This window comes from Heterocephalus glaber, unplaced genomic scaffold (assembly GCF_053883595.1).
Source record: "Heterocephalus glaber isolate CG9 unplaced genomic scaffold, H.glaber_assembly_v1.0 deba00001538, whole genome shotgun sequence".
Classification (NCBI taxonomy): domain Eukaryota; kingdom Metazoa; phylum Chordata; class Mammalia; order Rodentia; family Bathyergidae; genus Heterocephalus; species Heterocephalus glaber.
In genome coordinates this window covers 29,113,626-29,128,342 of record NW_028258333.1, presented here as the reverse complement: position 1 = coordinate 29,128,342, position 14,717 = coordinate 29,113,626, and the positions used below count along the sequence as shown (strand labels likewise).

Below are 14,717 nucleotides of genomic sequence, written 5' to 3'. Positions count from 1 at the left end.
GAAGGGCGACCCGGGGAGAAGCGGGCGGCCAGGGCGGCCAGAGTGGCCTCCGCCTTGGCCTTGGCAATCTTCGGGATCCAGGAGGCACAGGCGGCTGTGCTGCGGGTCTGGGCCAAACTGCCCGGGGGCGTGGGCGGCTCCTGCGTGCTCCTGCGGCCCTCTGGGTGGCGGCGGCGGGCTCCCTGCCTGGGGCCTCGTGCCCCTTTCCTGGGAGCCGGGCTCTGGGGCTCTGTGGACCGGACAGGCCTCTCTCAGAAACCCGCAGGGCACGGAACACAGCTCCTGGCCCAAGACCACGCCCTGGCAGGAGAGGTCGCCCAGCTTGGGGTACAAAGGGAGCGCCCAGGGCCCGCCAGCCTCTGTGCTCCAGGCTGGCAGCGCCCCGGGCTTCCGAGTCTCTTGGGCGGAATCCCAGGCCGCCCTCACACACAGCGCAAGAGGCTGCTCCATGGCTCCAGTTGCGGAGAGGAGAAGCAGAGGCGCCGGGGGTCTCTTCCTTGGTGAATTTCCGTTGTCCTGGGGTGCAAAGACGGGGCTGGCTCTCTTCCTTCGCACACAGTCTTGCCCAAGGAGGATCTCTGGCCTGGAAGAGACGAGACAATGGTTTTGGACCAGATGACTCAAAGTTCAACTACACGATGGCACAGGCGGTGGGCTGAAGGTTTCTCAAGCTAGCATGTGTGGCACCAAAAAAGTGAGCAAAAGGAAAGGAAGCAAGCAAGCCAGGAAGGCCAAAAGGGAGGAAGAAACTGAGACAGGGGAGTCTGGAGAAAGAGAAAGGAATGAGACAGACAGAGAGAGAGAGAGAGAGAGAGAGAGAGAGAGAGAGAGAGAGAGAGAGAGAATATCTAGGGCCTGTGTCTCACTTACATTGGTTGCTCCTGGCTGAAAGGAAAAAGCCGACCGATCCCGACCCCCAAAGCCAAAGGACGAAAGGTGTGTGGTCACTCACGATTTGTCTGTGGGGGTTTCAATTCCTATGGAGCTGGCTCCAAGGCAGGGTGGCACAGCAGAGGAGCAGTAGTCCGTCCCTGCGTGGCTTGGCCAGCAGAAGGCAGTGGCAGCAAGAAGCAAGCGGCCAGCAGCAGGAAGCAAAGGGGCTGGCTGCAAGAAATAGCAGCAGCAGCAGCAACACTGCCTGTTGCCCACCCCTTTATATTCCATCCAGGCTCCCGCCCTTAGGGTGGTGCGACTCAGAACTAAGCTCCTGCCAGTCAGTCAGCTGATTGACTACCACACAGCCTGAGTGCCAGTCTCCCGGCCTAGCTCCAGGCACCTACACTAAGCCCCCGGGCTAGGCGTGTCTTTCTCAAGTTGACACCAGAGCTCACTATGGCATTGGGCATTCATTTACACTGCACTCCTGCCTGCAATGCACCACTGGATTTCACAGAAGGCGCCCCAGCAACTGCAGTGGGAGTTTGAGGATCTCCACGGATCACATCATTCACCTGCTGGAAATCCCCAGAGGTGGGACTCACGAGTGTATGTGTGTGTGTGTGTGTGTGTGTGTGTGTGTGTGTGCATGTGCACACACTTGCGCATGCCTGTGAATAAAATGAAAGGTGCAGGTGGGATCACTCTGGGTCTGATGGCACACTTCTCTCATCTTCACTGGGACATTGCTTGGTTTGCTTCCTGTGCCACATGTCCATCCCGAAAAGAAACAACTCTGTTTTCTGGTTAACTGGGATGCTAGGGAGGGGCCAAGATCTCGGGATCTGCTAGTGCTAGCAGGTTTGAGTTCTCTCCCATCACGAGATGCATAGGCAATACTGGTATACTCACTTCAAGCATTTGACTTTCCTACTACCTGCTTTCTCTAAAGCAGGATGATTCCCAGGAAGAGGGCAGTCAATTGCCAAAGCCTCCTCGGTGTGAATTCATTCCCAGGTTGTCGGACCTGGACCCAAGGAGGGGAGAAAAGGGGAGAAGAAAAATGCGGAGATGGACTTTTTTCCTCTGGGGAGGGTGTTCCCACCCTACCATCTTCAGACTGCTCTGTCACCTGCTCCGGTTATGCCTGACCCTCCCCTCTCCCACTACAATCACATGAAAGGTTAGGCTTCTGGTCTGCCCAGTGTCTCCTGGAGCTCCAGGCAGGTGGTGGAACCACTGAGCTAAATCCCTGGCCTTATCCTGGAGCTCCAAAGAATTTCACACAGGCCGTTTCTATGTTGTTTACATTTCACTTGGAGGTAGGCTCTCTGGCTACACTGCCAAGGCCGTTTCTATGTTGTTTACATTTCACTTGGAGGTAGGCTCTCTGGCTACACTGCCAAGGGCGTCTCCTGCTTAAGTTGATCCTGCTTCCCGCTCTTTGGGTGCTGGGAGTAGAGGCATGTGCCACTGCACTCACTGGAGCTCAGCATCTTCTGATCAACTCTTGAAGAACTCAAGGAAAAGCAAAGAGTGAAGTAGATGCATGAAGGTGTAAGAGTATCACTAACAAACATCCCAGTCATCGTTGTTCCGGGGATGCACTTTGGGATACCTGGGCTTGGCCTTTAGTGGAAACAAGACCAAAACCAAAACAAAATGAAAGGCAGGGGGGAAATGACAAAACAAGAAAACAAAAATGAAAAGAAACCAAAGGAAGAAAAGCAGAGAGAACGATAGGAAACAAAAAAGATAAAAATGGCAATAAAAGCACCTTTTGAGGCAGCAAGTAAACATATGAAAAAAATGTTCAACATCACTGGTCATTGGAGAGATGCAGATGAAAACAACACTGAGATTCCACCTCGCCCCAGAAAGAATGGCTGCTGTCAAGAAATCAACCAATAGGGCTGGGATGTAGCTCCGTGGTTCTGGTGCCTGCCTTCTCAAGCACAATTTCCCGAGTTCCATCCGTGGTCCAAAAAGAAAAACAAAAAGAAAGAAAGAAAGGAAGAAAGAAAGAGAGAGACAGAGAGAGGGAGTAATCAACCAATGACAGACGCTGGCTGACGGAGTTGTGGGGACAAAGGAACCCTCACCATTGTGGGTGGGAGCGCAGACTGGTGCAACCACTGTGGAAATCAATATGGAGATACCTCAGAAAACTGGGATTAGAGGTCCCATTTGACCCAGCTATTCCTCTGCTGGGTATCTTGCCAAAAGAATTAAGAGAGTCATACCACAAGAATATATGCACACCCACGTTTATAGCGGCACAGTTTCTAATAGCTAAAACTTGGAAGTAGCCCAATTGTCCATCAACTGGGGACTGGACAAAGAACATGTGGGGTTTTGTTTTGTTTTGTTTTGTTCACTTTTGCTGTGGATTTCAGCCTCGTACCTCAGACCTGGTTTGCAGGCCTTTGGGGCTCCAGATCGTTCCCCAGTGTTCTGACCCTGCCTTCACCCACTCAAACACAATTGCACATGTGGTGAATGAGGGAAAGATTTATTCATCACGTAATTTGAGCGAGACAACAATAGTGACAAATCTGCCCAGCTTGAAGAGGTCTTGAGCATACTACTAACTCCCTGTGGGGAGTCCTTCCTTTCTCCTGCACAAAGTTGGCAAAGGTGGTTCAGGAGGGGAAGAGCACAGTGAGGGGGGCTCTGCGGAGCAGAGACCTCAAGGGCGGTAGGGGTACAGGGAGCACGTGGAGCTCAGGAGTCCACAGGACAGTGGGAAGGTCCCCACTGCAGCTTGCAGGGCTCCTCCCAGGGCCTCAATGGAAGGGCATCGTGCGGTGAGGCTTCCCGAAGGCTGGGCTTGCTCTCCTCTTGGGCTTCCTGGCTGTGGTGTGCCTGGGTCTTGAGCAGCTTCCTGGGCTGAGCTGGACTGCAGCAGTCGCTCTGGGCCTGGATCTGTCCACCTCCGCCACTGATGCCCACATCTCCTGGCTAGGTCAGGGTTGGTTGTGCCCAGCTGACCTGTTGGAGACCGGACACCGCATGAGATCAAGGAGATGGGTGAGGGGCCAGTTTCTACACCCTGCGGTCTCAAGCTCCCACCTGAACTTGTCTCTTCAGCACAGGTGTCTGCAAAAGCCCTGCCCTCCCATCTGTGTGGGCAAGCCCTGCTCACAGCGCTCCCCACACCAGATAACTCCTTCTGAGGGCAACAGAAATTGCAGCACCCCAAAGTGAGGAAGGACCTCAACTTCAGCCTTTGAGAAGCTAAACTGGGTCTCTATCTCACTATCCTAATATTCCTGTGCTCCCTGTTCCTGGGAGAGTACACCACATTCTCTCTGGGCTCCCTGTTGACTACAGAAACCCAGGCCCACCCCGCAGGTCTCCTGGAAGCCCATCCACCAGAGATAGATTCCTCCTGGTCCTCATCTGGCATTGAGGATTCTTTTGTCTGTTTCTTTTCTTTCCAGCCACCATTCATCCCAACAGCTATTGGGGGTCTGAAGATCTCCCAATGATACTGACCTTAGCTTGTGCATCCCCTTGAGCTGACTGCACCTCCATTGTGGTGTTGGCAGTCTGGTCTTGCACATGTGGTTGTCCATGGCATTTTTGTCTCCTGAGTATTGCAGGAGTAGCTCCCTCTTTGGTGGAAACCCAGGGCAGCGGCTGGCTTTCGTGGGAGTGAACCTCTCCACGTCTCTGGCCAGAATGGTGGCACAGTGCCTTGAAATTAATGAGCATCCAGGCCCAAGCCTGTTCTGGCCTCAGGCCTGGTGGCATGTGGGGATCTGGATACACCAACCCTGGGCTTGGCTCTTCAAAGTCTGACCCCACAGGGCCATAGCTGCAGCTTCCTCAGTGGGCCAAGGAAGAACGGCACCTGAGTGTGCTACTGACTGTGCCTTATATCCCTTAGACTTCAGCCCAAACCCTAGGTCGTGGTGACTCTTGATCCTTTTTGCCACTTATTGGCTCAGGGACTCAGGGCATTGAGGAAAAAGCTGCATTCCTCAGGATACACCTTTGAAGCTGCTTGGGTTGTTATAGATTCACGCAAGGGAAGGGCTGGGTGGCTTAGGAACAACTGTCCACTTCCATGGCACCTTGCCTTCCCAACAGAAAGGCTTCCCTTTGTACATTGGCCTAGGCCCATTACATAACATCTCATTCCCCACTCCATGTCTTAGAGACATTCTCTGGCTTCAGACAAGACCCTCAGTGATGCCGGATCCAGGTCCAAGATCACAAGTTACTCCATCGTAGAGTAGATTGACAATCTAGGCCACCTTTTCCTTCCTTTCTTCTTCTCTTCTTCTCTCTCTTCTGACAGTTCTCACTACAGAGTCCAGGCTGGCCTTCTGAGGGTTTGCCTACTACACCCTACTTGAGTATCCCTATGTGTATTAGTTACTTTTCTCTAGTTACTAAGACAAGATACCAGACCCTCAAAGAAAAAAGGGAAGGAATTTGTTTGGGTTACAATTCAAAAAAGTTTTACTCAATAATCAGCAGACTCCAAAGCAGGGATGACAAACAGGCATGGCAGAGCGGAAACAACATGGTGCACAGAGGCAGCAAAGGTAAGAAGAGAGAGTTACCAGCACCTCTCTGCCTCTTTTTTTTTTTTTTTTTTCTGTTTGTTTGTTTTTGGTACCAGGGATTGAACTCAGGACCTTCCACTTGTGATGCCTGAGCCGGAACCACTGAGCTAAATCCCCGGACCCTACCCCTTTTATCTTATTCAGACTATCAGGAGTACAACGGTGCCAAACTAATCGCTCACAGGGAGTGGTTTAGTAATCCCACGCCCTTAATCCCAGCATCACAAATTCCAGATTAAAATACCTCTGAAAAGAAAGTCCCACCTCATCGGAATGAGACTTTCTGGAGACATCTAATCACAAACCAGAACACTAGAGTTCCTTTTTGTTTTTTGTTGTCTTTTGAAACAGAGTTTGGCTATGTATTTCAGGATTGCATTGAACTCTCAGGAATCCTCCTGCCTCATCCTGGGGTGTTCTGGGATTACAAGTATACACCACCATGCCAGGCAAATGCAGCTTTTTAAGCAAATGAAACTGTTATGGTTGCCGTCTAGTTTCCCCTAAAGCCTTATGTGAGAAATGCACGCCTAGCCCATGGGCTTAGTGTAGGTGCCTGGAGCTAGGCCGGGAGACTGGCACTCAGGCTGTGTGGTAGTCAATCAGCTGACTGACTGGCAGGAGCTTAGTTCTGAGTCGCACCACCCTAAGGGTGGGAGCCTGGATGGAATATAAAGGGGTGGGCAACGGGTAGTGTTGCTGCTGCTGCTGCTATTTCTTGCAGCCAGCCCCTTTGCTTCCTGCTGCTGGCCGCTTGCTTCTTGCTGCCACTGCCTTCTGCTGGCCAAGCCACGCAGGGACGGACTACTGCTCCTCTGCTGTGCCACCCTGCCTTGGAGCCAGCTCCATAGGAATTGAAACCCCCACAGACAAATCGTGAGTGACCACACACCTTTCGTCCTTTGGCTTTGGGGGTCGGGATCGGTCGGCTTTTTCCTTTCAGCCAGGAGCAACCAATGTAAGTGAGACACAGGCCCTAGATATTCTCTCTCTCTCTCTCTCTCTGTCTGTCTCATTCCTTTCTCTTTCTCCAGACTCCCCTGTCTCAGTTTCTTCCTCCCTTTTGGCCTTCCTGGCTTGCTTGCTTCCTTTCCTTTTGCTCACTTTTTTGGTGCCACACATGCTAGCTTGAGAAACCTTCAGCCCACCGCCTGTGCCATCGTGTAGTTGAACTTTGAGTCATCTGGTCCAAAACCATTGTCTCGTCTCTTCCAGGCCAGAGATCCTCCTTGGGCAAGACTGTGTGCGAAGGAAGAGAGCCAGCCCCGTCTTTGCACCCCAGGACAACGGAAATTCACCAAGGAAGAGACCCCCGGCGCCTCTGCTTCTCCTCTCCGCAACTGGAGTCATGGAGCAGCCTCTTGCGCTCTGTGTGAGGGCGGCCTGGGATTCCGCCCAAGAGACTCGGAAGCCCGGGGCGCTGCCAGCCTGGAGCACAGAGGCTGGCGGGCCCTGGGCGCTCCCTTTGTACCCCAAGCTGGGCGACCTCTCCTGCCAGGGCGTGGTCTTGGGCCAGGAGCTGTGTTCCGTGCCCTGCGGGTTTCTGAGAGAGGCCTGTCCGGTCCACAGAGCCCCAGAGCCCGGCTCCCAGGAAAGGGGCACGAGGCCCCAGGCAGGGAGCCCGCCGCCGCCACCCAGAGGGCCGCAGGAGCACGCAGGAGCCGCCCACGCCCCCGGGCAGTTTGGCCCAGACCCGCAGCACAGCCGCCTGTGCCTCCTGGATCCCGAAGATTGCCAAGGCCAAGGCGGAGGCCACTCTGGCCGCCCTGGCCGCCCGCTTCTCCCCGGGTCGCCCTTCCCCGCCGCCACCGCCACCGCCACCGCCACCGCCACCGCCACTGCCGCCACCGGAGCTGCACAGCGCAGCCCGAGGGTCCCGGCCCGGCTCAGCCTGACTGGCGACTCGGCCTCGGAGTCGGAGTCGGAGTCGGAGTCGGACGTCCACTCGGACTGTGACTCTGACCTGGACTCCGACTCCGACTCTGACTCCTACCAGGACCTCCACTCCGACCCCGACCCCGACCCCGACCCCGACCCTGACCCAGAGCGCGACCACGACTCAGACCAGGACCGCAACTCGGACGCTGACTGCGACCAGGACTGCGACCAGGACTGCGACGCCGCCGACTTCCGCTCCGATCCAGATAGCCGTCCCCACACCGACCCTGACCTTGACTCCGCTCTGGATCGCAAACACGACTCCAAACAGGACTCCGAACGCGACCGCGACTCTGATCCGGATCCCAGTCCAGATGCCGACCGCGACCCCGACCCCGACCTCGACTCTGATCCCGACCACAACCAGGACTCCGACCGCGACCGCGACTGCGACTCGGACTCCTACCGCGATGGAGACCGAGACTCGGATCCCGACCCGGACCCCGACCAGGACTCTGACCACGACCTCGACTCGGATGCCCACTTCCACTCTCACCGCGACCACAAATCTGACCCCGATCCCGATCCCGACTCGGATCCCGACGGAGACCAGGACTCCAACAGCAACCGCGACTCGGACGCCCACTCAGACCAGCACTGAGTCTCCTACTGCCTCCGCCACCGCAACCTCCACCGCGACCGCGACCTGGACCAGACTCAGATCCCGACCCCGACCCCGACCCGGACCCCGACCAGGACTCCGACCTCCACTCAGAGGCCCACTCGGACTGCTTCTGCGACGCGACTCGGACTGACTGCACCCCGCGGGACCCAGGGCGCCGCCTGGTGGCCCCTAAGCGCCGGGAACGCGCTCCTCTCTCTGCCCTGGACCCGAGCCACACCCGCCGACCTCCGTGCACTCACCCGGGAAGAGCAAAGGCCCGCCTGGACCCTTGTCCACCTTTCTGTGGCATACTTAATAAAACTGGAGGGAAATGTCAGCTCTCCCTCACTCTTGTGTCTGCTTGGGGTCTTGGCCAGGAGGGGACGGAGGGCGGGGCCGCCTGGCCTGTGCGTGTGTGCGTGCGTGTGTGTGGAGGGGGGCGACTCGGGAACCCTGAGGATCCCAGTGCAGGCACGGGGCTAGGCTGCCGCAGGGCTGGGGGTGGGGGTGGGAGAAGAGGGACTGGGGAGGGGAAGAGACGCGGGTGGGGGCGGGGTAAGGGTCGGTGGGGGCAGGTGTCTCCTCCCAAAGGGCGCTAGGACACAGGGGGCGCCACAACTAAGGGTCCTCTCAGCGCCCCAACCTCCGCTCCAGGGCCTTGCGCACTGCAGGCCCAGGACCAGTAGCCAGGGTCCCCACTTCATCCCCCAGACTCCTGCTCTGCCCTCCCGCTGGCTCCTTTGCTCCAGGGGACTCTGGCTCCAGCACTGGGGCGGGCACCCCCCTGCCTCTTGCGTGGCGCTCCCCTGCTCCTGCTCTGCGCAGGCCTCCCTCACGTGTGCCCTCCTCCTAGGTGGAAAGCTGGTGGACACCTTCAAAGAGTGCTCGTTCTGAGCCTCCGCCTTCCTACAACCCCTCCCCTCTGCTTTCTCTGGGATCACAAACATTCAGAGGCTCCCGCCAGAGCTGCCTCAAACTCTGAGCTCCCGCCCCTTCCCCCATTGCCCTTACTCTGTTGCACGCAAAGGGTTTTCACACTTTTCAGACACCGCTGACTGCTATTTTACTCCTTCTGATTCAAAGCGTGTTTTTGATTCATTAGGTTTATTGGTACATCGTAGGTATGCAATGCCGTTACATTCATCATTGGGATCGTGTACGTTTGCATGATGTCTCTTTTTTGTTTGTTTGTTTGTTTGTTTGTTTGTTTTTGTTTTGGTAGTGGGGATGGAACTCCAGTCTTTGCGCTTGCACAGCAGGCGGCGAAACCACTAAGCTAAATCCCAGGCTCGTGCGTGATGTATCTTGCTTCTTATTTTTCCCCATTCGCCCGCCCTCCCTTCATCCCCTCCACCCTTCCCTATTTACAAAGAGTTTGTGTCCATTTTTTCCTTTTCTCCTATTTTTCTTTTCCCTTCTTTCCTTTCCCCAACCCCTCCCACTCGTCCTACTCCTTTGGAACTTTTCTTCCTATTTCACATTATCAAGTACACATTTTGATCCTTACTTACACTTTTAGTTTTTCACACCAGAGAAAACTATTCAGTATTTACACATGTGTCCTATTTATTTCACTTAAGAGTATGGCCTCAAGGTGCATCCATTTAGCAATCGATATCTGTAGTTTCTTTTTCTTTATGGCTGAGTAGTACTCCGTTGTATTAAAGGGGGAAAAAAAGCATACGTTCTTTGTCCAGTCTCCAGGTGATGAGCAACTGGGCTGTTTCCCAGGTTTAGCTATTACAAACTGTGCCGCTATAAACATGGGTGCACACATATCGCTGTGGCCTGATTCTTTTAATTCTTTAGGGAAGATACCTGGCAGAGTTGTTAAGAAGGATATGGTTTAATTTCCATAGCTTTCTGGCTTTTCTACTTTGCCGTCTGTTCTGATCTGTATGTTCATAACACTGTGTAGAGAGAAGATACTTTGTTTGACATCTGACTTTTACAATCTTTGAAATAAACCCGTGTGGGCCTGGGAACGTAGCTCAGGGATAGAGCTCCCATAGCATGCACAAGATCCTGCATTTGCTCTACAACATGCAAACATACACACATGTGCATGCAATCTCCCAAGGCAGACTCCCTGGCCTACTGCATTCCATGGTGCGGCTTCATCAGTGGGTCTCAGATTGTATGACATAGAGAATATGAGATTCTACGGTCTCCAGCACATGCCTGCTCACGCTCTTCTGGTCTTAGGTTGTCTCAAGTAAAAAAATGAATACTAGATGATGGCACAAGAAATTTCCTAAGGGAAATTTGCTTCATTTAACAGGACGCGCTGGCATTAAGATACACATCAGCATTTCAGATGAAATTATCAAACAATAATAACTTAACATATATTTAGGCCAAATAAGTAAATTTTTAAAAATCACTGCCATGTAGCATGCCGGCACCATGATTTCTTTAGAAAGTGGGGATAATTATAATGTCAACTTTATAAATGTGCTGCTAAAATAAATATTAAACACATCACAGAATACAAAAATGCATAGAAGACTTGAAGTTTAAAATCTGTTACTGTGCAGAAAGCTGAGCACTTTATCAGTTACAGAGTTGAAGGATTTTCTCACTTTAAAAGATGACTTTTCACAGGCAATACTTCGACTGTGTATAAATCAAGAAAGGAAAGTCTATTATTTCTATTCAGATGTTTCTAGAGTGTTTTTATTCTCGTGTTTCTATGTAAATCTTCCTTTAATGTAAATGTCCTTTCCCTGAAAAAGATATGTTTAGCTAGTGATTTGGTCCCATGACACATACATAGTTTTTAAAAAATATGTGATTCCGTAGTTGACCCCTGTTTCCATTGTAATACCTATACATAAATGCACTTGTTAATATATATGTATTTTTAGGATTATAAAAATATTTAAGTTGTATAAGCTTAAATAATTACTGAATGTTAACACAGAATACATTAATATTTGTATAATTTTCCTTTTCTTTATGAAAAAGTCCTTTTAAAAATATTATTTTATTGGTACATTTTAGGTACACATTATAATTGACATTCATCAACGGAAATTTTCATCTTTACATAATCTCTCTTGGTTCTTATTTTTTTCCCCTTCCCCTCCCCTCCCTTCACCCCCTCCATCCCTTACAAAGACTTTGTTTCCATTTTTTCATTCTCTCATATTAATTCCATTCCCTTCTTTCCTTTCCCCTACCCCTCCCACTTCCCCTTCCCCTTTGCCCCTTTTCTTCCTATTTCACATTATCTATTATACGTTTTAGTCCTTATTTCCACTTTCAGTTTGTCACACTAGAGAAACTATTCGGTATTTACATATGTGTGTCCTATTTATTTCACTTAAGAGTATTGTCTCAATGTGCATCCATTTAGCTACAAATATCTCTAATTTCTCATTTTTTATGGCTGAGTAGTACTCCATTTTATTAAAAAGCCACATTTTCTTTTTTTTTTTCCCCATTAAGTTTATGGGTATATTTTAGGTATAAAATACAGTTACATTCATCATTAGGCTCTTGTACGTTTACATGATGTATCTTGGTTCTTAATTTTTCCACTTCCCCTGCTCTCCCTTCACCCCCTCCACCCCTCCGTATGTGCAAAGACTTTGTTTCCATTGTTTTCTTTTCTCTTATTTTTTCTTTTCCCATCTTTCCTTTCCCCTACCCCTCCCACTTCCCCTCCTCCTTTAGACCTTTTCTTCCTATTGCACAATATCAATTATACATTTTTAAAATTACAATATCAAGATCTAGAAGACATTACCACAGATTTTACAGAATTTAAAAGGATATAGAAAGCATATCACAAAAATCTTTTTTTGAAATAAATTTGACAACTTTTAAGAAGTACTTTGGAAAGATACCTGGAGGAAATAAACAAGCCACAATTTCTTTGTCCAGTTTCCAGTTGATGGGCATTTGGGCTGCTTCCGTGTTTGAGCTATTACAAATTGTGCCGCTATGAACATGGGTGCACATATATCACGGCGGTATGATTCTTTTAAATCTTTGGGGAAGATCCCCAGCAGGAAAATAGCTGGGTGAAATGGGACTTCCAGTCCTAGTTCTTTGAGGTATCTCCATACTGATTTCCACAGTGGTTGCACCAGTCTGCACTCCCACCAACAATGGAGAAGGGTTCCTCTCTGCCCACAGCCCCGCCAGCATTTGTTATTGGTTGATTTCTTGATAGCAGCTACTCTTTCTGGAGTGAGGTGTTTTCATTTGCATCTCTTGAATGACCAGCGATGTTGAACATTTTTTTTTTAATTTTTTTTTTATTTGGTACCGGGGATCAAACTCGGGACCTTGCGCTTTCGAGGCAGGCGGCGGAACCACTGAGCTAAATCCCCAGCCCAGATGTTGAACATTTTTTTCATATGTTTATTTGCTATTTCTACTTCTTTGTCTGCAAAATGTCTGTTCATTTCAGATGCCCATTTTTGGATTGGGTCACTAAATATAGGAGGTCTGATCTTTTTTAAGTTCTTTATAGATTCAAGGTAGTAGACCTTTGTCTGAGGAACAGCAGGTGAAGTTTTTTCCCACATTGTGGGTTGTCTCTTCACACTGCTGGTGGTTTCTCTTGCTGTGCGGAAGCTTTTTAGTAAGAAGAGATCCCACTTGTTGATTGTTTGCACTAGTTCACGGGCAACTGAGGTTTTGTTCATAAAATCTTTTCCCACACTGATGTCTTCAAGAGTTCTACCTAACCTCTGTTCCAGCCAATTCATTGTTTCTATTTTAATATTTAGATCTTTATTCCATTTCGATTTTTGTTTATTGCATGGAGAGAGATATAGGTCTAATTTTAATCTTTGGCAAGTTGAAACCCAATTTTTCCAGCACCATTTATTAAAGAGGCTATCTTTCCTCCAGCAAGGGTGTTAGGCTCCTTTATCGAAGATGAGATGGCTGAGTGTGTCTGGCGTTGTTTCTGCATCTTCTAATCTGTTGCACTGGTCCTCAGGTCTGTTTCTTTGCCAGAGCAGCAGTGTCTGGCCCTACATGAGCAAACACACCTGCTCCAGAGGAGTGGCTCTCACCAGCAGGGGAGCAAGCAGACGTGCATTGGTCAAGCAGCACCCCTCCCTGGGGGAGCATGTCACAAGGAATCAGGAGGCAAGGAACAACCAACCAATCTGATCCTGGACAGCACAACACCAGAGAGAGAAGGGAACCGCCAGATTCTATGCCAAAGGACATTAAATCTAACAGTCTACACGAACCCCTGGCCTGTGGCCTATATCCGGCAGAGACAAGTGGGCTGAAAACTAGTATGGAGATTCCTCACAAAACTGAAACTAGAAATTCTACTTGATCCAGCTATTCCCCTTCTAGATGTCTTCACAAGAGAGTTAAAGACATTACAATGATCCTTGCAGACCCATGTATACAGCAACACAAGCCATAATAGCTAAACATTGGAAGCAGCCCATATGTCCATCAACAGAAGAATAGATAAATTAAATGTGGTTTTTAAACACAGTTGAGTACTACTCTACCATAAGGAATGATAAACTTGAGTCATTTGTAAAAAAATTCAAGCATCTTGAGACCATAGTGTTTGGTGAAATAAATCAGACACATAAGCTTAAATATCACATGGATTTTTTTTGTATGAGAAACCCAAAGTATAAATAAAGAGCAAAATAAAGATAGATGATAGGAAGAAGAGGGATAAATCTTTCTAAACAGGGAAAAGATCAAAAGGTGGAGAGGGTGGGGGTGGGAGGAGAGGGAAAGGGGATGATAAAAAGGAAGTGTAAGATGTGTTACGTACCTGTACCAATTGCTCCCCAGGTATGTAAACTTTATGTACTACCAACATGTACTAATAAAAATAAGTAACAAACCAAAGGTAAATACAAACCTTGAGACCCATTTTGGAAACAGCAGGCTGAGGTGGGTGAGAGAACAGAGATGGAAAGAAAAAAAACTAACCAAAGGCTTAGGTTGTGAAGATGCTTATTTTTTCTGCTATTTTGTGGATGGAAAAGTCTCTTGAGTTATTGTCTCTAATTTATTACTTCCAGAAACATATGATTTAATTTCTACTTATTATAATAGTAAAACATAAAGCTACAAAAAGCCAAAAGTAACAAGAATGTCAAAAGTGTCTCCATATCACCTCCAGATGTTGTCATATTCCCATTCTCCCCCTCTGTGATTCTCTTGCTTTGCTTCGTTTTGTTCCTTAGTTTGGCAAATGCAAGACTAAGGCATGAAGCACCACCCTCAACCCCATCCTCCAGGTGTTTCTTAAGCATCCGCATATTGGGGAAGACCTGGTCGCAGCCCATGCACCTAAAGCCACTATACAGGTCCTCCAGCACCGAATCCTGGGCCAGATTCTCAGCCTCTTCCCTTTCCTCTTGGCCTTCCCCGTGCAAGCCATTTTCACCGTCAGTTAGGACATCTCTTAGGCACACAGAAGAGAGGCTGGCTTTTGAAGGGATCGTCTCAGGAAAGGCAATTTTTGCTATTCTTGTCATCTTTGCGGGGGGCTCCAAATCATCTTCTGTATCCCCCAAGGAAGCCGTACCCCTTTTCATTGGGACAGGCTGATAGTAAACATTCAGGACTCTTTTCTTTTTAGTAGATGTTGCAGACTCTAAGGGGTTACTGGCCAAGGAGGAAGGTAAATGAGAATGTGCCATGAAGGAGAAATTCTCCTTCTCCATCAAATCTTGATTTAAAAGCCTCTTGGAGGATCCAGGACCTGGAACATATTG

At 49.6% G+C, this 14,717-nt stretch overlaps 1 protein-coding gene and 1 long non-coding RNA gene across 2 annotated transcripts; one reads left to right on the top strand and one right to left on the bottom strand.

Moving 5' to 3' along the window:
• Positions 1 to 3,372: 3,372 nt before the first annotated feature.
• On the bottom strand, positions 3,373 to 4,547 carry LOC110347633 (uncharacterized). Its single transcript, XR_002392373.2, has 2 exons — positions 4,375 to 4,547; positions 3,373 to 3,867 (listed from the first exon to the last, which is right to left on the bottom strand). It is a non-coding gene; the product is annotated as an uncharacterized LOC110347633 (long non-coding RNA).
• Positions 4,548 to 5,361: 814 nt separating this feature from the next.
• Anxa2r (annexin A2 receptor) lies at positions 5,362 to 8,332 on the top strand. Its single transcript, XM_013069578.3, has 2 exons — positions 5,362 to 5,432; positions 6,669 to 8,332. Exons 1-2 carry the CDS (start codon positions 5,392 to 5,394, stop codon positions 7,990 to 7,992), a joined length of 1,365 nt encoding a protein of 454 aa, XP_012925032.3. The 5' UTR covers positions 5,362 to 5,391; the 3' UTR covers positions 7,993 to 8,332.
• The last annotated feature ends 6,385 nt before the right edge of the window (positions 8,333 to 14,717 follow it).